This window comes from Podarcis tiliguerta (genome assembly GCF_965153285.1).
Source record: "Podarcis tiliguerta genome assembly, chromosome: 9".
In the NCBI taxonomy this organism is placed as follows: domain Eukaryota; kingdom Metazoa; phylum Chordata; class Lepidosauria; order Squamata; family Lacertidae; genus Podarcis; species Podarcis tiliguerta.
This window is the reverse complement of record NC_139542.1, coordinates 28,808,382-28,833,445: the sequence shown is the minus strand read 5'-3', so window position 1 is coordinate 28,833,445 and position 25,064 is coordinate 28,808,382. Positions and strand designations below refer to the sequence as shown.

At 41.3% G+C, this 25,064-nt stretch overlaps 3 protein-coding genes across 5 annotated transcripts in view; 1 reads left to right on the top strand and 2 right to left on the bottom strand.

Moving 5' to 3' along the window:
- Positions 1-6,573, bottom strand: part of AFG2A (AFG2 AAA ATPase homolog A) — a 152,587-nt gene extending 146,014 nt beyond the window's left edge. The window contains exons 1-5 of one of the 2 annotated variants that reach the window (XM_083457241.1): positions 6,189-6,573; positions 5,017-5,138; positions 3,327-3,484; positions 1,793-1,851; positions 252-887 (exon numbers count right to left, since the gene is read on the bottom strand). In XM_083457241.1, the coding sequence (XP_083313367.1) occupies positions 252-887; positions 1,793-1,851; positions 3,327-3,484; positions 5,017-5,138; positions 6,189-6,324 (1,111 nt within the window). In that variant the 5' untranslated portion in view covers positions 6,325-6,573. Of the gene's footprint in view, positions 1-251; positions 888-1,792; positions 1,852-3,326; positions 3,485-5,016; positions 5,142-6,188 lie in introns of both variants that reach the window. The other variant, XM_083457240.1, reaches the window with a different exon arrangement.
- Positions 6,574-6,858: 285 nt separating this feature from the next.
- On the top strand, positions 6,859-22,672 carry NUDT6 (nudix hydrolase 6). 2 transcript variants are annotated; one of them, XM_083457543.1, is made up of 6 exons: positions 6,859-7,081; positions 7,576-7,983; positions 8,830-9,033; positions 11,091-11,146; positions 16,672-16,726; positions 18,919-22,672. In XM_083457543.1, the coding sequence occupies exons 2-6, from the start codon at positions 7,731-7,733 to the stop codon at positions 19,308-19,310; spliced, it is 960 nt and encodes a 319-aa protein (XP_083313669.1). In that variant the 5' UTR covers positions 6,859-7,081; positions 7,576-7,730; the 3' UTR covers positions 19,311-22,672. The 2 variants fall into 2 exon arrangements, with proteins under 2 accessions (XP_083313669.1, XP_083313670.1); XM_083457544.1 differs by lacking the exon at positions 6,859-7,081 and having other exon boundaries at positions 7,576-8,395; positions 8,617-9,033.
- Positions 16,103-25,064, bottom strand: part of FGF2 (fibroblast growth factor 2) — a 25,215-nt gene continuing 16,253 nt past the window's right edge. The window contains exons 2-3 of the mRNA XM_083457692.1: positions 21,715-21,818; positions 16,103-19,954 (exon numbers count right to left, since the gene is read on the bottom strand). Of these exons, the coding sequence (XP_083313818.1) occupies positions 19,769-19,954; positions 21,715-21,818 (290 nt within the window). The 3' untranslated portion in view covers positions 16,103-19,768. The remainder of the gene's footprint in view (positions 19,955-21,714; positions 21,819-25,064) is intronic.

Here is a 25,064-nt window from a genome sequence, read left to right as displayed (position 1 = left end):
TTATTACAACAAAAAGCATTGCCATCCACACACACACCATATTCTTAAGCCACTCTGCAAAACCCTGAACTGATTATTCCATTACCTTACATGCCTGAAAAGGTATAACAGAACAGCGAGTAAAATCAGTTATAGGCAGCAGCAAAAGATCTATCATCAGGGCAGAAAGAACGCTGCTCTTTGCAGGGGAAAGATATGCAAATATTTAATAGCAAGTTGTTAACAAGACATCTAATTCACATCTATCCTACCATAACTTCTAAACAGGCCAGGCTGCTTCAGGGGAAGTTCAATCATTTCTCTTATGGTTTTTAGCTGGTGATCGAGTCCACCTATGGAATTGTAAGTAACCTTCGGTTCCAGATTACATTCTTCTGTTTCTTTAGCTCGAGATTCAACGAAACTTATCCTAGTCCTTGAAGATATGAAGTAAAATGGCTCAGAGCTCAATGATGCTCCTGTTTGACTAGTCTGAAGTAACCCTTCCGCAGGAATGCAGGCCTCGCCCCCTTTTAACTTCGTAGTTTCAGGTACAGGAGTGGAGGCTGCAACATGGTCACCAAATAACTGTGTTGAACCAGAAATCTCTTCCTCACACACCATGTGATCTATGGAAGCATTAACTGACAAACTGTGATCCACCTGCTTGCATGGAGTGCTGGTAGATGTTCCTTCTTGACTGTCTTCAATGAGCAGTTTGTCAAGTTGCACAGATAAGTCAAAATCACTGGTATCAAGTGACAATTTCTGTTCTAGCTTCGAAACGGGACTGCCCTCCATTTCCCGCAGAACCCCGTCTGTTCCTTTCACCTTTGTAACCATCAGGTTGCAAGATCGGCCATAGAAAGTGATTTGCAGGAGGTTTCCTGGTAAAACCACCTTTCCATCTATAAGAAACAAAACAGGAGATCTTAAAAACATCACCATTTCCCCCCCAGCAGTTCGTGTTTAAAAGATACAGTGTAAAGAAATGCTTCATTCCAGCTGTGTGACAGAAATTCAGGAGAGACTCCCGCTGGAGGAAAAGATTATTTTCCCTAATTCCACCTTCCCACCACCACTGCCTTCCACTCTGTTCTAAAAGATTCCTGGCCTTTCAGAACAGCTTTTCAGGTGCCACATGAGGAAATTGGTAAAAGCTGCCCGCCTGCACCAAGGGTGTATAGTGGACAGAGTTCCTTCCATAGGTAGTCTAGATCAAACACAATGTCTTACCTTTGGTGCAATATGTGTAATTTATTTCTGTATTTTTATATTAGTTTTGCCTTCTTACAGTATTATGCATGTGGCTATCAGATGGAATAGTGATAATATTGTTTTTTAATTGTATATTCCCTTGCTATTTTTCTTATTCTCAATAAATAAAAGCTTTTTTTAAAAAAGTTGGGAAATGGAAAAATAAAGGAAGGTGGAGGAATATAAAAATAAAGGAATTTGAAATATAGGCAATGGTGTGGCTGAAGTGTGAAGTTTCAAATCCTCTGAATTCTCCCATTCTTTCTATTACCATTAAACCAGAGTCATGTATTGACTATTTAAAAACTCAATCGTTACCTACAGAACTTTGTACATGCTGGGTGACAATATGGGAGAAGAAAGGAAATGCAGTATTTTCTGTCAGTTTTTACAATTATAAACTTTAGCACAGAATGTATCATTTAGCATTCCAAAGAGAAAGAAAGCAAGAAAGCAAGAAAGCAAGCAAGCAAGCAAGCAAGCAAGAAAGAAAGAAAGAAAGAAAGAAAGAAAAGGTGATTAGAAGAACCAAGAACAAATAGATTAAAACCCATACCTAGATTTCTTAGGAGACTGGCAGTCAACTCGTCCACATTAAGGCAAGCATCTTCGCTCCTGGAAAAGCGTGGGGAAATTACAACATGGCACTATATTACCCGGGACGCGGGTGGCGCTGTGGGTAAAACCTCAGCGCCTAGGACTTGCTAATCGTATGGTCGGCAGTTCGAATCCCTGCGGCAGGGTGAGCTCCCATCATTCAGTCCCAGCTCCTGCCCACCTAGCAGTTCAAAAGCACTCTTAAGTGCAAGTAGATAAATAGGTACCGATTTATAGCGGGAAGGCAAACGGTGTTTCCGTGTGCTGCGCTGGTGCTGGCTCGCCAGAGCAGCTTCGTCACGCTGGCCACATGACCCGGAAGTGTCTTCGGATGGCGCCGGCTCACGGCCTCTAGAGCGAGATGAGCACGCAACCCTAGAGTCGGACACGAGTGGCCTGTACGGGCAGGGGCACCTTTACCTTTACCTTACTATATTACCCACATCAATAATAACCAATGAATAGAAAGTTATTGCTAAAGCAAGTGTAATTCAAGAACAACCACGTGTAGCCTAGCATAAGAAATTAACCGTACAATCAAACACGTCTACTCAAAAGAAAGTCTCACTGACTTTACTGTGACTTGCTCCCAGATCAGTGAGCAGAGGCCTGCAGCCTAAGTAAATTTTCTGTTTCCGTTATATTAAAAAAAGGTAGTTATATTGATCTCTCTTTTGCAGAACATGGGAAATGCTGGTTCCAAACATATAATATAGGATGGGTTCAACTTCTTGCGTTCTGACTGTGTGATAAGATTTGGTGCTCTCAGAAATGCAGTAACACCATGAGAGGGATAAAAGGTTGCAGCGGTGACATCAAAATACTGCATTCCAACTCCTGTAACTCCCTTGTGTCTCCCATTAACAAAGTCAGCTTGCACCCTATACGTGTCAGGCATATTAAATCAATACGGCCAACTCTACAAATCTACCTTCGGGAAATACCGTATTTTTCGTGCGGCTTTCCCACAGCTAGCAAAGCGCTGCGCTAATCCCGAAGCTTGGGGCGTGCGGAGCTCAGCGCGCCCCAAGCTTCTGGGTGCCAGCAAGGTCTCCGCTAGCCCTGGGAGAGCTGGGTCTCCCACGGCTAGCGGATAGGTTCCTGAAGCCTGGAGAGCGAGAGGGGTCGGTGCGCACCGACCCCCCCTCCCTCTCCAGGCTTCAGCGAAAGCCTGCATTCGCCCCATAGAACGCACACACATTTCCCCTTCATTTTTGGAGGGGAAAAAGTGCGTCCTATAGGGCAAAAAATACGGTACCTCTTGGACCAGTTCACACCCTACATTCAACCATAGTTTAAAATAGACAATGGGCTGGATCCAACTCGCAGACACTCATAAGAGGACTTCCACTAGAGTCATGGGGTTCCCCCACTCCTTCCCTCTGATGCGCCCCCCAGGCAGCTCTCAAAAGCCAGAGAAACCATAGGGGTGGGGGGGGTGTTCTGTCTTGGCCATTGGAAGACTGGAGAAAATGCCTATATTTTCAACATACCTCAGCTTCAAATGTACGTCCTCTGCCTGCATAACGGCACCAGTCACAGGCTCGACGATGACTGTTTCACCAAGTCCCACTTTCAGGTTTTTTTGTGTAATTCCACTTAAGCCAATTTTTCCACCAGGAAAGCCGGCAACAGGCCATGCAGTACAAACCTATCCAAAATATAACACACAGAACCAGCAGTTAACAAATCTTAAACTGCTCCTCTCAATCCTCAGGTTTTGGCGGGGGGCAGGAGGGGCAGTGAGCACCAGGGAAGGACAAACAGGGGCAAGGAACATAGCTCACAAAATGTCCCAGGTTCAATCCCCAGTATCTCCATATGGGACTGGGAATGTCCCATCTGAAACCCTGGAGAGCACCTGCTAATCAAAGTAGACCATCCTTAGCTACATGGACCAGTGGTCTCACCCGTGAAAAGGCAAGTTGGGAAAAGACAAGGAGCATTTGGTATATATTCCAGGTCTCTCTCTCTCTTTGGTTTCATGTGGGCTTTCTTGGACCAGAAACTGTGAAGATGCAAAAACAGCACTCTGCTGCTTCCCTTACTTGTGGGTAGGAGGGGCAAGGGCCATGTGATTCCATTCTGGATGCAATGGGAAACTGCAGTTCACCAGAATGGCCACAACACTTTCAAGAAATTGCTTCAAAGACTTGAGTTCCATCATCTCTTCCCTTCCTTCCTTCTCCTCTCTGTACCATCACTTTCCACAAGCTCCAGGAAATCATAGTCCTGGAGATAATAGCATAGCCTTTATTGCCTCTAGTACAGGAGAGGGCAGGATCTATTGACAAATCTCTGGTAATTTGCAATAGGCTCCTATTTGTTTTACAACAAATTCCGTGTCAATTGATAGAACTGGCACTACTACACGAGCCACATAATGCCTGATCCATGTCTGTGATAATTCGGTCGTTTAGTGTGGCAACCTTGGAACTCCCTGCCTATTGAGATCAAGCAGGTGCCTTCAATTTACCCTTTTCAGTGCCTTCTAAAAACATTCTTCTTTAGACTAGCCTACCCAGAAAGTTGAGGTCATTTTAATCCGTTTTAGTATTTTAGCTTCTATAGATTTGAAAGTAGGGCTACAAACATTTTTATTTTATTGTATTGCCTTATCTTTTTGTAAACTGCTTTGAGGGTTTCTTTAAATAATATAGCAATGTATAGATTATATGAAATAAATGAATAACAGCAGTGAGTGGATTACTGTAATCTGCTCTTTGTGGTGTTTTCTTTGGGATTGTTCTGGAAGCTGCAGCTGGTGCAGAATGATGCAGCAAGGTTTGTATGTTTGTTTGTTTAAATTTATACACTGATTGTAAACAACAACAACCCTCAAAGTGGTTTACGAAAGCTAAAACAATAAAATCAAGCTGACTTCGAAGCTCACTTAACTCAGCCCATGGAAATGAAGTTCAACAACATCTGGAGGGCCAAAAGTTGCCCACACCTAGAGAACTTCATAAGTTCTGAGGGACTGATCACCTGCTTAAAAGCATCACACCCCAATCTCAGAAATTTATTTCTCAACGTAAAGCTTTGAAATCAGCCAAGCCTTCTCCCAGGAAATCCCATGGAAGGGCTCAACGCATGTTTGAATTGCTTCCCACTGATTTAGCATAATCATTCTTCCACCGTCACCACCACACCCCAACAATTCAACATGAAAAGAATCATCACCTCTTGTTTTCCATTTTTACTGGTGAGCAACACTGGTCGGCCTATGCATATATTTGCCAGTTTCATGTTGTTGAGGGCCAGCTGCACAAGAGATCTTCTGTAACTTTTGGGGACTTTGTCGTCTGCTAAAATTAAATTAGAAACAATGTGTGCTATGATTTATCATTTGCTCAAGTAACAATTTAGCAATGTAAAATCTGTTCCCACTCACCCCCAAAGAAAAACATTACTACGAGTAACAGACTGCGTTGTCACAGAAATTATTGTGTCTAATTTTGTATCAAAAGTTGTTTACACTATTGGCCCTCACAATCACCCATAACAGAATATGAAAGTGCAAAAATGTTTATTTATGCAAAGAATCAATATCTAAAGCAAGCAACCAGAAAAACTCTAGGACAACATCCTAAATATTTCTATGGTAAGATTTTGCTACAGATGCTTGTTTTAAATAGACCTTGGCTGTGTTTGTATGAACACATGCAGTATAGCCTTGAGATTCTTGGAGGAAAGGACATCAATCTGGGAAAATAAATAAGCAACCTGCTTCTCCCTCACTTGTCTCCTGTGAACCACTTTACAGAATTGAGATTTTACAGGTCATAATGAGTAGGAATGTGGATTTTTCCTGCACACACATCTCACACACACCAAAGGGGGGGAGGGGGTGTTTTCAAGATACCAATGAAGAAAGACGCCTGCGTGTTAAACCGACACATTTGCAATTACCCTATAAACTCGTGTCGGAGGCAACACAAAACTCAAGTTGCTCTTTGGAGTTGTTCTTTGGGAACTATAGAGCGGCATAGGAATTTACAACACACTCAACTTAAATGATGGAAGTTCTGCTTCCCCATTAAAGAAAAGGAGGATCGAGGACCACACTGCAAGACAGAAGGAAAGTGTGGCATAGCTGAGAAAGCATTGAACTTAGACGGGGTGGGTGGGTGCCCATGATTCATTTGCATGGAGCTCAGGGCGTGATCGTGGGCCAGTCCCACTTTCCCAGGGTGGCTGTGAACAGGAGCAGGGAGGGGCATCGAGGATGCAAGCAAACCATGCTCGCTTCGCTAATCGTAGTTGTTTTAAACAAGCTCCACACGCGGGACTCCGACGCCTGTGAGGAAAAGCGGTTCCAGCTGAGTCGCTTAGCTCCGGGCTGCCAGCCTTACCTTTGCTCAGGAACTCTGCAGCAGCCAAGCTCAGCCTGCCGGGAGCCTCGTGAGCCGCCTGCCGCAGAGCAAGCGGGGAAGCGGCGTCCGGGTGGGGAGGCCGCCCCTTGCTTTTCCTCCTGGAGGAGGAGGACATGGCACCGGGCAGGAGGGGAGCACGCGGGAGGCGGCGCAACGGAGCCGGAGATGCTTCTCTCCCGAGGAAGGCCGGCGCCGCCCAAAGAGGAGCTGTGCTTGCAAGGCGGCCAAGCGGCGCCCCGCGCAACCTCCCACTTCCGAACCCGATCGTGAGCCTTGGTCTCCTCCATATGCGGGGCAGGAATGGTGGAAGCACATAGGCGCCAATGGTAAGAGCGATACAATAAGGGTCCCTTTCCCCGAGACGCTTTGAAACAGCAACATTTTATATATAAAAAAAATGTGTGGCTGTTGTTTTTTAAAAAAGAAGTTAGTGCTAGGGATCTGCACATTTTTTAAGATGCGCAAATAGGAATCTTTTAGGGAACTATTGAGTTGAATCCTCTCAGCGCCGCCCCTCGACTCCGCCTCAGAGGAAAGCTACCTTGCATCTCAGAGTTACAGAAATCCTACACAGCCAAACAACAACAATAACCCACCCACAGCACAGGACTCAATGTGGCTAACGTGACCCAACTATACCCCCCCCCATCCCACGCAAACAAATCTCATTGCCACCGGCGTAGCAACCCTCGCTGACGCCTGGGGCGCCCAAAGTGGTTTGAGTTTTGTTCTACGAGCGAAGAGATTGTCCCTCTATCGCCGCAACTCAGACCGCTTTGTCAACCGAGTTCGATGGCATGCCGGAATTGCCATTCGGAACTGCTTTGGGACTAAAGAGACCCGGCTCTTGAGCCACGTCCCCTAAGAGGAAGGTAAGGCTCCTGCGCCGCAGCTGCGGCCAACACTTGTGGCCTCCAACTGAATTTGGGTTTTCACTTTAATTTAAAGCGGCGCTGTTGTTTTTAGCCAGCGATCAACGAACTAGAAAGCAAGTCCCGTTAAACTTCATTTTAAAGTCAAACACGCGTAGCGTTAAACGGATAATTGTCGTGAAGCGCATTTCTGTGCCTAACTCGGAAGTTCAATAGGGCTTATTCCCAGTCAGGTATGCATATAATTGCACTTTTAATGTGTCCACTTTAAGTCCCATAGGTTTCAAGGTAAGAGGGTGCAGATCTAACGCTTTAGAGTGGTTTCACCTCCGCCTTCATCGCTTCACTGCTATTCTCACGTTACTTCGCCACTGCGGTAACTGCAGTTAACATCACCCACCTCTGTCTTTTGTAACAGCAGATGCAATCAATTATACAATCAAATAAAGTTTAACATCATCCGTCTTTCGCTCTCACTCTCTTTTTAACTGCAGAGAAGCCGCGAGGCAAAGCGAACCGCCCCAAATTCGCTTTCCAGGAGGACGTGAGCAAAGCTTTACCCATGACTACCGGAAGTCTACCTCATTAGCCTTTCCCTCGTTTCCTATCTCTGAGGCGTTCTCTTGTTGCTGTCGCCGGAGCTGCCGCCATGTTAGGGGCCGGGTGGACGGCGCGGGGCCGGCGGCTCTTGCCGTTGGCTTGCCGGCTCTTGCAGCCTCGTCCTTGCAGCCGCCTTTGCTCGAGTGGCCGCCTTCGAGGTGACGCCACCGCCGCCGCCTCTGGCCTGTCCGAGGCCGGGCTGCAGCCGCTGCGGGATAAGTTTGGCGGGCTGAGCGTGCGCCTGTCGCAGCTGCGCTCCCCGGAGAGCCTGGAGCCAGAAACCTTCCGGAGGTGCCTGCAGGGCAAGTGCATTTTGCTGAGCCTCTGGGGAGACCGCAGGGTCTGCGCTCGAGCAGCTGCCTGGCAGACCAAAGCTCGCTCATTTATTCTGCGTTTTACAAACACGTTTTTTCCCGGTGGGCGATCAGCTTGTTGGTTGCGCAACACTGTCCGGTCAAATATAACGATGATGCAACCTGGATTTGCCGATATCGGGTTTAGAATCCCCCCATGCCTTGTTTCATCCGAATCATAGCTTCATATCCTGGCTTCCTGCCCAGTTGGAATGGAATTAATTGAATCCATATTTAGTTTTCTTGCACAACAAAGGAAGGAGAAAAGCAACTGTATCTTGCAGCCAAATTGCCTGTTTCTTTGTATCTCTGTACAAATACAGCCAGTGTGATTAATGCCAGCATTTAGCTTTCAGATACAGTGGTACCACGGGTTACATATGCTTCAGGTTACACACTCCGCTAGCCCAGAAATAGTACTTCAGGTTAAGAACTTTGCTTCAGGATAAGAACAGAAATCATGCTCTGGCGGCAGCAGGAGGCCCCATTAGCCAAAGTGGTGCTTCAGGTTAAGAACAGTTTCAGGTTAAGAACGGACCTCTGGAACAAATTAAGTACTTAACCCAAGGTACCACTGTATAGTGGTGCATTCAAAAGGATAATTCATTTTAGCTTGTGCACATATTTCTTTTATCACTGAAGCAACCATAGCTACCCCTTATACAGTATATGGAGATTGTATAGAGGGCTTGATGAGGCATGTGACCATGACTTGTTCCAAGCCTCCAAGAGCTAGTGAGCCCCACCTGGCCAGCATAGACATCAGTATATTCTGCTGTGCTTCTTTCCTCCCAGATTCTATCAGGCAATGGAGAACAGAAGGCTACGTAGCAGTCTGGCTGCATGTTCCTATTCTACAAAGCAGATTTATAGCTGTGGCTGCAGAGCAAGGCTTTGCCTTCCACCATGCAGAATCGGACTCTGCCACACTCACCCTTTGGCTAGCAGAAGGACACAGCAGGTTACCCCACTATGCTACTCATCAAGTAGGAGTTGCAGGTGAGCTTCAGAGAGAGAGAGAAACATTGTGTATTGTTGTCTGTGTTGGTGCTAACAGTGGCTAATAATAACCAGAGTTGTGGATCCTGCCTCAAATCACAAAATTTTCCAGACCACAAAAAGTTGGTTTAAGATTGTAGCATAGCTAAATCAGTAGAGGGCAGCAAAGACAAAAAATACTTTTTGATTTGTTTTTAAGGGCATGTTTGAGCATGTTTTCGAGCTTATGGGGAAAACAATACAGTCGTACCTTGGAAGTCGAACGGAGTCCGTTCTGGAAGTCCGTTTGACCTTCAAAACGTTCAAAAACCAAATTGGGGATTCTGATTGGCTGCAGGAAGCTCCTGCAGCCAATCAGAAACCCATCGGACATTCGGCTTCCAATAATAGTTTAAAAACCGGAACAGTCACTGTTCAGGACTGTTTGGGAGCCAAAATGTTCGAGAACTAAGCTGTTCGAAAAACCAAGGTACGACTGTACAGTAATTAAAACATGGCTCACCCACCCAGGTCTCAGTGATACAGACCAGATCAGCCTCCTCATCCACAATCAGATCGTGACTGAGGGAGGTCTTATTCAAAGCCAACCTGGCATTCAACAGCAGGAGCCGCCACAGACCTGAGAGGTAGCTGAAAGGACAAGCACAATTTCCCAGGTTGGACAAGGGGCTGGTACATGGCATAGTCCCTGCCTGCCTGTGCTGTGTACCTGTTACCTGGCCTCCCCTCACCCTACCTCTCCTTACCTAGAACCACCACAAATGAACATTTTTTGTATCAGTACCTCCTGCAGGCTATTTCCATCTCCAGACAACTGTAAGAGCCTGCCTCTGTCAAGTGAAAATATAATGCTGAAAGCACTGTCAGGGTATGCATGCCAATCTCAGTTTCTTAAAGTTGTCTTCAGCGATTTTTGAAATATAATGGTAGTTAGCTTTGCCCTAAAGCACTTACATTTCAAACAAACACTACTTCTTGCCTATTTATGCAGTAACTCAATGCACAGGAAGGTTTTAATAATAACATACTGTATGGTTATTATTTTTCACACAAACTTTTTTACAACACAAAAGTAAAAAGGACATTATGATTGAAACCAAAGTAAAATGTCCGCTGAGTAATATACTTCACTATGTTGTTAAAAATAGTATTATGCTTTCAATATGCTCTGGTAACCTCTAGGTTAAATTACTGCAACGTGTTATACATAGGGCTGCCTCTGAAGACAGTTCAGAAACTTCCGCCGGGGCAGAATTCGCTGGCCAGATTACTCATTCACACTTAAGTGTCATAGAAATCTGAGACTCCTTTTGTAACACAAAAGCCAAGCACATTCTTAGCAGGTAACTTCCAAATTAATCTGAGCTTTTGCTTTGCATCCTAAATAAGATTCCACACCAACTAGAACACTGCCAACCATGTACCAGAAGGACAAAGTCATATCATTGTATGGCATAGGCTGGAAGACTTATGACTAATTTCCTAAGGAATGTCCTTTCAGAATGTTACATCAGGGTTGCTGTTTCATTTATAAACCATTCCTCCCACACATAAAAGTGTGATTAGTTTATTAAGCGTGCATATGGAAATACTTTTGCTTTGGAGTATATATGCCTTCATAAATGTAATCTCATTGTCCTCTAAAAATGCAGGATTAAAATGTAACATTCAGGCAGCCCACAGAAGTCAGTGGCTAAACATGCATTCAGAAGCCACTGCCTGTCCATTAAGAGGCTTTAAATTTTGGGTAAGGTGGGCAGAGAGACAGAGGGCAAAACTGATGCAGAGTGGAAAGATCAGGCACATTTTGACAGGGTTGTGGATCATCAGCCTCATAACTAATAAACATCTGAGCCACTTGTTTCAAATTTGGGAAAGTGATCGCTATATTGGTTTCGTCATGAGAGATGGCATTTCCAATGGTATATTTTCTCTAAAGAATCACCCTTAATTTCCCCCTCTCCCCTTAAAGAACATCCAATGCTTTGAATATAACATTCAATCATTGGTTCTTGATTAAACATCCAAGGATACAGAAAATATTCTTTCTCCAACAGGTGCTGTATTAGATGTCCACACTGGGAAAGTATTGGTCGTACAGGACAGGAATAAAGTAAGTCTTTCACATTATCTAGAAGAAATAATTTGGTGCTGGAGACATACTTCCGCTTGCTGGAAGGTTTTGGCACAAGATCTGTGCATTGCACGGTCTCGTGCATAAGACCTTGCACACCATCTCAAGATGTGTCCTTGCTCAATGCCTGCGCTAAGTCTTCCACAGCATTTCGCAGAACAGTGCCACCACCAGAATTTCTTCCTCTGGCCTTTATCAAGATCCAGCCCTTTGACTTGAATGTAGTGAATTGTATTAAGAAGCCTGTTTGTCTTTTATATCATGTAATGGTTAAAAGTTAACTTTATTCGCTTCCATCTGTAGTGACAAAATGACAAAGGCCAATACTTTTGAGTGTAGATCATCTCTGTGATCGTTGTTTTTGCCAATGATTAATTGGGATAGCAATGGTCTGAAGTAATACTTTTTCATCAGCTAACTATATTTAGAAAGGGTAATTCAGTTCTGGAAGTTCCTAAACAATCTGTACAAAAGCTCACTGTGACTTTTACTGGATTTTGATACTGGCATTTTGCTTTTCCTTTTAAGTCATTGATGTTATCTTCATAATCTTTTGTTTGAACTTAAGGCTTGAGTGGGTTTTGTTTTTTCAGTTTGCGGACCCTTCACACACTCTTTATTTGGTGGGTTGAAATTCAGCCATTTGTTAAATTAACAGATAATCAGCAAGTGTACATTAAAAGTGAAGTGTTATGCATTCTCACTCCCCAGTGTCCCATTGACCACCACAGCGGAACACTTCTGAGTATGAATGCATTGGATCAAGTTGAACATATCTTGTTTGTGCCTTTAAATGTTTCATAGCCATTACGGGATGTTACAGACAGAATTACAGGGAGTAGATGGGTTTGGTAGAATCTAGGATGGAAACTGAAGAAAAATTTAAACCATTAATTTGCGAGGAGCAGCCTAATTTCTCTTGGTATTTTGGAAAAAAAAGCAAGCTACATTTGAGGTTTTAAAAATAAGCTACTGGGCGTCTGCTGTAATTTGCTTGAAGAGAATTTATTAAAAGTTTTAGCAGAGACAGCAAGGCAGCCAAAACTGGCAGAGTAACTCTACTCTGTACAATTCACTCTGTAAGCAGTAACCCATGTTGAATTGTACATGACTTAAAGCTACAATGCATGAGTCAATTGCATTGGCATACGTGTGTTGAATCTAAGTTAGCCCTATGGACTTGATTGAGATAATAATAATAATAATAATAATAATAATAATAATAATAATAATAATAATTTTTTTATACCCCACCCATTTGGCTGGGTGGCTGACAACACATAAAAAATTATAAAGCATCAGTCATTAAAAATTTCCCTAAACAGGGCTGCCTTCAGATGTCTTCTAAACATAAGATAGTTGTTTATTTCTTTGACATCTGATGGGAGGGCATTCCACAAGGCGGGCACCACAACCGAGAAGGCCCTCTGCCTGATTCCCTGTAACCTCACTTCTCGCAGTGAGGGAACCGCCAGAAGGCCCTCAGCGCTGGACCTCAGTGTCCAGACTGAGCGATGGAGGTGGAGACACTCCTTTAGGTATACCCACGCCTTATCAGTCTTATGGCCCCTACAATATTACTGTGTTGGGTTATCCTGGGCCTGAAGCCAATGTAACATAGTCATTGGAACCCACGCTCAAACATCAAGAGATACCCACCCATCATGAGGTCGTTTGATGACGTACTCACATTAGTCATGCAGAGAAGGCACCAGACGGTGGATAGCAGTGGCTGAACCACCCCTTTGCTAGGAAAATGGGGCCAGAGAGGAAAAGGATTGGACTGACATTGCAATCACAACTGCCAACACCATAGCCAAGAGGATTTTCTGCTATGCAACTGGGATAGTTGTAGTTGAAACCAAGTAAAGCCAATAGCCATGATCAGGTGGGGCAAATACTAGGGCCCCAGAAGGGCCCATCACATGCTTGTATGGGCTGGCACTATAAATAAACAGTATCGCACAGTATTGGAAGACTCAACAGCTACCCACACTGGAAGAATGGCAGATGAAAGTTATTGACTATATGGAATTGGCAGAAATGACCGGCAGAATCAGAGACCAGGGAGAAGAGACGGTGAAGGAAGATTGGAGGAAATTCAAGGATTATTTACAGAAACATTATAAGATAACGAACATTTGATGACATCGGATTGAGGATGAATGGGTATTTGGGAAAAAGTGATCAGAGAAAGATTTAATATTTTGTCAGACTAAGGAAATGCAATTATCTATTAGTCTTTAAGAGTATTAGAAAATCAAAGTACGATAGAGGACAAGAATTTGCAGACAGAATATATGATTTGGAATACAGAGAAGGAAGGCCTGGGGAAGTCAGAGAAATAAGTTAATGTAAAGAATACAAGGAGACAAAAATTGTTTTTAATATGTTTTATTTTCTATGTTGTATTTTGCTGTTTTGTGTTTGTGTGTTGTAATACTTATCTTTTCTGTTTTTTCCTTTTCTTTTTTTTATGTTGTTTTTCTGAGGTTGTTGGTTTAATGTTGTTTCAAGTTTCTGTTGTAAAACTCAATAAAATATTATTTAAAAAAAAAAAATATATAAATAAAGGTTCTGGGCCAGACAGCTACATTTACCACTGCTTCTCTTACCCCAAAAGCTTCTGATTGTCACCCCCAACACACACATCAGAGGTGGAGCAAAGGAATGTTGGGCATGGGGTAGATAATAGTGGCTGTGGATGCCTCACCCCATACTTCTCTTTATAGTGCAGGACCAAGGAAGTGCAAGAGCATGATGCTTTCAGCGCTGCCACACATTCCCACCTCCCAGTAAGCTTTGAGGGGGCCCTACCTGAGCGAAGGTATCTTGTCTAAGGCTCCATCAAACCGGGTGCCAGCACCAGCCATGATTCAGCAGTGTTAGGCACCCTGGCCCTTTGGGGTTGTCAATCATGGGGTTTAAACCCACTTATCCCCATGTTATACTGTGACCACTGTGGGTTCTTTTCCAAACAGAGGCATGTTTTGTCTGCGACATCACGATGCATTTATAGCCCCAGCACAGCAATAAATTACACATCTGAGCTGATAACCAGAATAGACCACTATTCATGGGACTCGCCAGATTATTTAAACTGCACATACACACTTCGCTGCTTGGCCTCATAGCTGAACCTGCCAAAGCACAAGTGTTAGTTGTGGTCGTGGTGGTTTCTGTAATGTGGAACTGGAAGGCAGCCACTGAATATCCATCACACGATAATTGCCTCCACTCACTACAAATCCAAGGTAGATATGAATCAATAACTTGGTGAATTAAACCTCCATCCTCTTAACAGTTTGAGGATCCAGCTATGTATCTTAAATTCAGTGGAAAATATAGCTGATGAAAGATACGTTAAGAATGGCATAGAAATAATAAATTGAAATATAAAACTGTTAAGAATTTTATACCGTATCTTAAAACCATTTATTACCTATACTAAAAAATGCTGGGATAGTTAAAAATTCTCAGTCAACAACCAAATTATATATACCAGGAACAGGAAGCATTTATTTCTATTGTTTTCTATAAGGTCTTGTTTATTTTCAGTTACCTTCTGATATTCTGGTCAAATAATTGCTTTTTCTTCTTCTTAGCTGTACGATTAGTTTTCAACTCACACTAGCTATACAGCACATTTAATTAATGGAAAGGCAGGCATTATATGTTTCATTTGTAATTCAAAAGTTCAAGGACAAATCCTCCAATGTAGCAAGTAATGTAAAACTGCCTGCGTTTTGACAAATTGCCAGGTTAATGCTTAAGTTTGGCACACAAATTGTAAACTGTTAACTGGCTACAGTTATAAAGTTTGCAGCACAGGAAAATTCACACATCCCAATTTGGAAAAAATAACACTCTTTTCTGGGTATCTGATGGGTGATGGAGAATATAATATTAATAGATTCAAGAAATAACAATTCCTCCAAAAACACACTTTTAAGCAAGGGAGAGCGAGTTTATGAAGAACCATATTGTACTTGTTAAGGATTTGGCTTTCCGCCTTTAAAAAAAAAATTGCTTGAAATTTGCCAGCAGCTACTTTTAGATTCAGAAACAGTGTGCTTAGAAACTTCACAGCACTTTAGATTCCAGTGGTGTGGCCAAATGTATTGAAAGTTCAAAGTCTATGTATTTGTGTAACGGTGACCTGCACTGTGTTAAGAGCTGCACATGTGACATCATGGCTGAAGAGCATTAAAATGCAAAACAGTTCCCAGCCATGAAAAGCAAAGTCTAAAGGCCCATGAAACAAAATAGGTTACCCGCCAATTGGTTTTATATGTAAATTAGTGAAGAACCCATTAATATGCTGTGAAGCAGGGGTGGGAGAGTCTCTCTGCACTCTGCTTTCATACCCTCAGCCAGTGTGGTGTAGTGGTTAAGAGCGGTGGACTCGTAATCTGGTGAACCGGGTTCGCTTCCCCGTTCCTCCACATGCAGCTGCTGGGTGACCTTGGGCCAGTCACACTTCTATGAAGTCTCTCAGCCTCACTCGCCTCACAGAGTGTTTGTTGTGGGGGAGGAAGGGAAAGGAGAATGTTAGCCGCAAAATGAAAATGTACATACCAGAACAAACTTAGTTGGTCTAGAAGGTGCTAGTGGACAAATTTTTATTTTTATTTTTTTGACTACAGAAAGTTTTCCTTCTCTTACTGTGCACTGACCAAGTGAGTTAGAAGGATACTACTGCTTTAGGAAACACTCAGTCCCGTCCCCCCTATAACCATACATTAATCTGAAGCTGGTCTAACAAAATTGGGAAAGATAATCAGAAATATGTAATGTATTACTCCTGGGGTGCAAATCAACATACCTGTACTTCTTTGAAACGAATGTCATTAGCAGCAGGTATCGCACCACGCTGGTAAAAAACCTTTATCCAGTTTGGTCTTGAAAAATTACACAAGGACATTATTCATCAGCTGGCACACAATAACTTCAGCTTTATTTTTCAGCTTCATAACCAAAAATGATGTGATACACATTGGTTATTACAGACACAAAAGTAAAATTCATAGCCAGTGCAGTATAGAACAGTACTACAATCAATCACTGTTTAGAAAATGTACTGATGTTTGCAAACATTGAAGTAGAGTATACATGATTAAATATTAGATTACATAGGCTCCAGTCCAACAGAGAGTTAGGTACACTTAAGGCCATAGGCTTAAACTTGCCTAACTCGGCATTGGATTGTGGCTATAGAATATAATTACCTATAGCAGCTTTTAAAAACTGTTAATGAGCAGCAATGTTGCAAGTATAAACCATCTAACAGTCATCAGACAAATCAGTGTATGTTTTCTTGCAATATAATAGACATCTACTATATGTCTATTATATTGCAAAACACGTAGACACCTAATTGTATTTTGGTGATCACATTTGCAAAAACAAAAGAAAGGACCAGTCAAGAGAGGCAGCAATTTATTTCTGGTGTCTTGCCAAAGGAAACAGATTAACCATATGGTTGTTTTTATTCCCCTGTTAAGACAATAAATGCATGGAAATTTCCAGGAGGATTGTCTGAACCCAGTGAAGATATTGGTAAGTACTTGGCTATTTCGTTAATTGCATAAGGTTCCTCACCTCCCAAGTCGTCAGGCCTGCAATTTCTTTGAAACCTGTTGATGGCAAATGGGAACTTGTGGCTGTAAGTAGGTAAAATGACGAATCCTATAGCACATCAAAATTGTTTGCATCCTTATTCCTAATAAGTAATTTTTCTTAATTTATATACACAAGGCATGGCATGATTTTATATCTAAAAGAATAACTCAGTGAAAACTGTCTTAATTTACTAATCTAGTAATGACATACTTAACTTAGTATTTAGTTACACTGGAAGCATATGTTGATTTCAGTGAAACTGATTTTTGGTTAAGTGAGCATACTTTGTAGCCTACCAACCTAGGCTACACCCTTACCTGGGAATAAGTCCCACTGAACTCAACAGGACCTATTTCCGAATAGATATGTTAATCTCTACTTTGTCTGCAAGGTGGAAAACAATGGTATGAATCAACATAATAAAGACAGAATAGCAATTTGGTATCACAGCAAAGCAGTCAGCCAACATTTTGCTAACGCATCAACAATCAACATGTACTGTGCAACTCATATCTTGCTATATGGCATGGATTATGTGCAGGAGTAACTCCTATTTAAAATTTACTATGTTGTTTCTCAAGGTTTGTGGTGCCTTTGTATCGGATGATGTTCAAAGCAGACTGTTGCAAATTTTGTTAAATGATACAAACGTTATAATGTCATTATTTTAAAATAAATGTGGCTGCCCTGACATTTTTGTAGGCCAAACCATGGTTTGCAAACCCAGCCAGAACCAAGCTTCTAAAATGGTTTCATGCTAAATACAGCTAGGAAAAACGTTTGTGCAGAATTAATGCTAACCTTAGATATCTCCAGACTTGAAAGAGAGGGGAAACAACATACACAGGAAGGTAAGAGTGTCATGATCACCAATCTTTTAGAGGGAATTAAGCAGCCCCTGTAAGGCAGGCTAGGGGAATTAATTTAGAATCTTACATTTTAATATCTGCCGACTTCCTTGGCCTCAAATGAAGGAAACTCAAAACTGGGAACAAACTCAGAACAAATGGGGAGCCCACTTGAACATTTGAATGGGAGACATAACTCTAGAGCCATAACTTACACAGTCGCACCTTGGTTGTCAAACGGAATCCGTTCAGGAAGTCCTTTCGACTTCTGAAAACGTTAGAAAACCAAGGCGTGGCTTCCGATTGGCTGCAGGAGCTTCCTGAAGCCGCGTTGGACGTTCAGGTTCCAAAGAACGTTCGCAAACCGGAACACCCACACCTGGGGTTTGCAGCATTCGGGAGCCAAAATGTTTGAGTCACAAACTGTCCAGGATCCAAGGTACAATTGTAATGTCAGTAACACCATTGCTAGGTCACTCTTAAATCCACAATGAACTCTTGCAATAACAGGCTACTTACTACTTGGAAGGAGTGGCTCTGTCTTCCACATGTGCTTATAATTGTAAGTGCCACTGTATAACCCATTTGTTTTAGTTTACTTATGGACAGTGATACTGTATATCACCCATGATTAAAACCACAGACTGATTAATAATTGCACATAAGACATATACCTAATTTCATAATTCCTAATTATGCATTTGCTGGACTGGGCTTTTAAAAATTATTTTTAGAGCCACAAACACATTTACAAAATGTAAGTTTTACATATCAGAAATTAAGAAATTTATTAGTGCTGCCTATATTTAAGGCCAAGATTGTGTTTTGAAGCTCTGGGATAGCTCAGTCGGTAGAGCATGGGACTCTTAAATCTCAGGGTCGTGGGTTTGAGTCTCACGTTGGGCAAACTATTCCTACAGTTTTATGATTCAGGTCGTACCTATGATAAATGCAGTAGCTCAGTTTTTAAAAAGCACAGAAAACTTTGACAGCAATTGCTTTGTTTGGTATAAGTTGGTTTCATATGCATTGCATTTCAAATTAAAACACCTGCAATAGTGCTTTTATAATAGCTACAACCAAAGTATTTTGTGGAGAGGGGTTTTTTTTTTGGGGGGGGAGAGATATATTTTTCACTCAGTCTAACAGAGGGAGGGGTGGTGCTGTTGAATGCATGTTTACCACAACTGAAAATCTAATGGCAAAGCGAGAGAGAAGATGGAGGAGAGAATTACAGTTAATGCTTTTAAAAAAGGAACTCTTTCTTTTCCCCCTCCTTAGGGAACACAGCAGTTCGAGAGGTTTTCGAGGAGACTGGCATTAAGTCAGAATTCAAGTCCCTCCTAAGCATACGGCAGCAACACAGACACCCGGGAGCCTTTGGCAAGTCAGACATGTACATCATCTGCCGAATGGAGCCTTCCTCTTTCAAAATCAGTTTATGCCAACAGGAGTGCCTGAGGTGTGAGTGGATGGACCTAGCTGAGCTTGCCAAGACACCAGACACTACTCCAATCACCAGCAGTATTGCTAGATTGCTTCTTTATGGGTATAGGGAAGGGTTTGATAAAATCGATTTAACCGTGAGAGAATTTCCATCTGTGTATACAGGCCTTTTCTATAAGCTGTACCACAGAGAGCTGCCAGAGAATTATAGAAACATGACAGGTTAGCAATACATTTAGTGTTGTTGTTTTTTTGGCTTAGAAAAAAAATCCCTTGTACTAAAATATACGTATATTCTGTTTCAAATCAAATTCCCCTTTTCTACCTTCTAAAAGGATTAATATATATTATTTCATTTGAAATGCTAATGTTTCTCTAACTATGCACATTTTTAATCCCCTTTCATCTTGAATGGCCCAAATAATATATATTTTTAACTCTACCCCCAAGCCATCAAGTTGGAAACAAGCGTAATATTCAGCTGGTGCATTGGTGTTCGAGCCTGACACATTCACATACACACATATATGGTTCCAGGAATTAAAACAGTTAGAAGGCTTAAAACATACACAGTTGTACAATCAATCTGCAAGTCCTGGCAAATATTTGGTCACATTTTTCTGTCTTGTGGCAAAGCGGAAGTTTACCACTGCTGTAGTATATTTTATAGACTCTGCCACGAAAATCAACTCTTGGCAGACATTGGAAGGAAAAGGATAGCTTTCTGTCCTCGCCCAGTTTTTGGTCCGAGTTTGTACTGCCCAGTTCGTTTCAGTGCGACATACCAATCACTATGTTTACGAGATCGATATGTATTGTAGTTATTAGATTCCAAGCGTTCAAAAAAGAAGCATTCATCTGTTATGTATTTCTGAAAATGAAGGAAGAAAACGTTATTCATAGTCTGCTACTGTCACGAAATAGTCTAATCAGAAGTATTTAAGACTTGCTCAGCATTCACACCCATTTAGCAAAAGGATAATACACATATACAATCAGAATACTATTTTGTTTTATCTTTGAAGCTCGCATAGGTAACACACTCCCACATCCACATAAATGAAAACTTCCAACTACTACTTCCAAATTAGAGAGGTAGTTTACAAAAAGATTCAACACAACAGCCTTTTGTAAACTAGCTGTCTAATTACCCGATCAAAGGTCAACACTGCCTTATGTAATAAGGAATGGAAAATATTTAGTTTTTATACACATTAAGTGCCCACCCTTAATAGAGATAAGCTAAGTGAGTCTGCAAACTTAAACAAACTTCCTTAAGTGTAAATTCCACTGAAATCAGTGGCTGCATTTGCATGGAATGCTAAGCCAAAAATCCTAGTTCAATAAGAAAGGATATTTATTTATTTTACTAAATTTTGTTTACTGCCCTTCATCCATAGATCTTAGGATGGTTCACAGATACGCACTGTGTGCCCCTATAGGAAGTGCTCCTCTAGTCTCCTCACACAAGCAACTAAACAAGCCAGAATTCAGCACTCCATAATATGCAAACCTGAAGCTTCAAAACAGACCAGGATACGAAGCCATGATTTAAACTGGCTTAATATCCTGGCTTGTTTTGAAGCCATTAATAGTCCTTTCTGGTTTGCATGTAACAGGAAACTATGGTAAGCGTTGAATCCTGGTTTGTTTTATGAATAGGGCTGTCCGCAAATGCACACCCCTTCTGCATATCCTAGATTAGTATTACATGGAAAGGTAATGGGAAATACTTCTGAGTGGACATGTATACTGTTGTGCTGTCAGTCCCATTGAAATTAATTGGGCACAAACTACAATTTGCCCATTTCAATCAGGGATGTGGGGTGGAACAAATTTCCAGGGCTTTATTTTTTCCACAAAAAGTGTCAATAAATTCATTAATGAAGGGATGCAAATACATTATTAGGCAAGCTTTGCAGTTTCAAAGTTTTTAACTTTGTTTACTCAAAACAAGGAAAATAAGCATGCTAAATCAGATTATCCTCAAGGGCACCAGAAATTTTTTGATGCAAACTGAAAAATTTCTAATACAAAAGGTCTTGGAAAATGCACATTACTGATTTTGATTAGACTTAAGCACAATTATCTCTGGATTCCGCCAGTGTATTTACTACCATATTTTTATTTACTGACTTCCATTACTAACGCACACTAATGTAAATGCTAAAATATACTTAAAGAAAATATTGCTTAACCTCGTCCATCAAAGATAGCCCAAAAATGGAAGTACAGTCAAACTTCGCAACTCAAACGCCTCCATTCTCGAACGTTTCAGCTCCTGAACGCTGAAAACCTGGAAGTAAGTGCTCCGGTTTTTGAACATTCTTCAAAAGTCGAATGGCTTCTGAGGCATGTTTTTCATTTTTTCCCCCATTTACTTTGCAGCCCATTGATCCTCAGTTTTTAAACGTTTCAGAAGCCGAATGGTCTTCCGGAATGGATTACGTTAAAAAGTCGAGGTTCCACTGTACCACAGTGGAAGTCCAAGAAAGGTATTAATTAATGCCTACAGGTGGAGCTGTGTTCTCCTGTAACTGCACCAAATTCTGAGAATTTTTAAAAAGCATTAAAGGCATTCCATGACATCTAGCTCCACCCCAATACGAGAGGGAGAAAGAAACTGCTTACCAGTGCTAACAACCGGCCATCTTCATTCATAGAAAGGAAACGGTTTGCACACACACCTTTGATTGACACGACTCCTCTCTCTTCTGCCTGAAGCAGCAATTTGACTGGATAGGAAGAAAGACAATGTCAATGTTCAAGTAATTCTCACATAGTGTGTCATCCGTGGGTCACTCTCAAGGGCAGCTTCAACGGCTTTGAATAACCCCAACCATGTGACCCAACCGATTGCGCTATGGAATTGATAGGTTCTTCCTCCACATTCGGGACTTCAAAACTACAAACTCAGTAAACTGTAACACGATTCATACTAATTTGTACCAAGTGTTGACCTAACACAAATATGCAGGGCATTTACATTTTACCTCCAAAACAGTTCTAAATGGCACTAGGATGTAATCTGTCTACAATAAGTACAGGAGAATCACTACTTATGTGGGGGTTCTGTTCCCGGCTGCTGCACACATCACCAGGTTGCACGCAAATGGGGATCCCCCTGTTCCACCCAACCCCATTCTTGCCCTGCCCCCGCTCCATCCCCTTCCGGCGCCAAAAACAGCACACCTGTGCGCGGCCATGTGAACCTCGAACACGCAGAAGTGGGGGATTGCCTGTAGGTGATTTCAGTCAGAGTTTGATATTTTAGTGTGGCGTCACCTACACTCCTTACCTATTGATACTAGACAGGCAGCTTTCACTGTACATTTTTCAACGCCTGCTAAAAACATTTTTATTTAGACAAGCCTATTCAAATGTTTAAGAATGTTGATGTGAGTTCTGATCTGCTTTCAGTCTACTGCTGTCTTTTCAACTTTTCAAATGTCTTAAATTATTATTTTTAATCCTTCTAAGTGATAATTTTATTGCTTTAACTTTTTGTAAACTACTATGAGGTTATATGCAATCAAGCTGTTTGAGAATTTTATGAAATAAATAAACATAATCATACAGCAAACAAAAAGCATTAGATAAATGATTCCTGTCTCTCTGCATTTTCCTCCCAAATTAGTTTAATGTATTTTTTTCTGTATGCTTTTCAAAACTTGCCAATACTTGATGGAGAAGATCCTAATCATTTATCCTGGAAAACAAAACTCAGAACTCATCTACTTCATTGCACCAACGTTTAAATTGCTAAGGACACTTAACCGAAGCAAGGAAAGAAACCCTCTTACGATTGTATATTGCTTAAAATAAAACAGAAACACTACTCTGAAATATCTTTATAGCCCATTTTCCATTTTTTCCATGTACTACCAAAGCCTGTTTAGTCATAAACAGGCTCTTAAAAGTGATTCATATAAACTGCTTCCAGACCATTATAATAAATTTGATCTTAAGAACTGTACCAAAATTTACTGGACATGAAATATTTGTTGATGCTACTTAAACTGAATGCGCTCCAGAAATTTGAAATACAATCTTTGCTACTGACAAAACTGAAGATGCAGTGCACTTTACCAAGGAGTAAACTATAGTTAGGTAAGTGTACCTACATCTTTTTCCACTGCAGTAGGAATGTGATTTTGATTTGGGCAATAGTCAATGGACAAGCACTATTTTCTGTGCAGCACTGCGGCCTCCCCATGCTGTCCCCCCCCCCCCCCGCCTTAGCAAACAAAACCATCTGTTCTTTGTTATACCCATCTGTGTTTAATGTACTGTTTGCCCCATGGATACTGGTTTGGGAATCAATTGCACTTTATACCTTATATAAAGTAAGGATGCAATGAAGACATAGATGCATCTTAAATACCAATCTGAAAACCTGTGTCCAATCAATAAAATTGTGATGGAAGAGGGAATGGGAAAATTTTCCTCTAGATAAGTCCTGACACTTCCTTCTATCTATTTAAAGGGGAGAGGTGTATGTGTATCAGTCCAAGCATCTGCTTGGACCTAGGGGGGGTTTCAGGAGGAAGCAAAACACATTGCCCTCCCCTGATCTTAACCCAAAACATTCTGCTGCTGTACATCCTTTGGCTGTGAGGGTAGGGGGGAAATGGTGCTCATCCACCCCTCGAGAGATTCACAATGCTCCTAAAAAACCACTTGCCAACAAAGATGTGAAGACACAGTATTAGTACCTTAATGGACAATTAAGATGATACTAACTTAAATGGGCTGGTCGTATATGATAAACTTTGTGTGGATTAAATAACACTGTAACTTGGCTAATGGAAAATGACTTTGGTAAGGTGTGTTGCATCCTCTTCAGCTAAACAACAGCACTATTGAGAGACAACCAAACCTCAGTATTATGAAACATAAGACTTGCAAATTAAAATTCCACTGCATCCTCAGATGAAGTTACTTGCAGAGATGGTATTAAGTCGTAGAACCGAAAAGCAGGTGTTGAGTTTGGAAACCAAAACCCATTCAATACATAGGATAATATTTTGAAACTCAAGTTTGTATTAGCTGTTTAGCTCTAAAAACCATCACTTTTGACAATGTGAAAGAATTATAGCTATTTGTTTACTGCCAGCATAAACAGTACCATGTAGTTGCCAAATTTTTCAGAGGAAAAACAAATACATGACCAATTGAAAAAGCAAGCTATTTAAACAGTGGAGAGAAAAAGGTGAAACTCTAACTTCTACCTTTGCTAAGAAGTTAAAACGATGCCCTGTATTCTGCAAACAACATTCTACAGAAGTGTGATGACCAACTTTATTCCGAAGAGTCAGAAGCAATATTTTTACACTTAACTGGGGGAAATATTATATTTGGCCTATATTTTCTTCCTTTCTGCCTTCTTTAAAATTCTCAGTCTTATGGCATGAATCCCTTCTGCTCATATACTGACTAGATGTATTATCCAAATGGATATATTGAACGCCCAAAAGTATGAGATAGCTTTCAACATGGTTGAAAGTGGAGTGCTTTTAAGTTTGTTCTAGCCAATCTAAAAATGTCAATCGGAGAATAAAACCATTCTTTTATACCCGCTTCCCAGAGTCTCACTTTTGTAGAACAAGATGTTATTTCATTCTGTATTCAAAAAATAGTATTTTTAACATACAGTTAACACCAAATGGGAAATATATGCCAGCATTATAATGTATTATTATGAGAATAAATAGACTGTCAATGAAAGCTACTAATCTGTTGACAGTATAAGAAGAGGACTGTTCACATATAAAACTATGGCATGCTTTGTTCAACTTAACTTATTATTATTTATTGAATTTATATACCACCCTTCATGCAAAGGTCACAAACTATTATTAGTCTGAACGTGCAAACCCAACCTAGCTTACTAACCATAGTTGGTTTCCTCCCACCAAACAATGAAGCCACGAATTTCTTGTTGGTTTACAAACCATGGCTGATACTAAGTGTAACTAGAA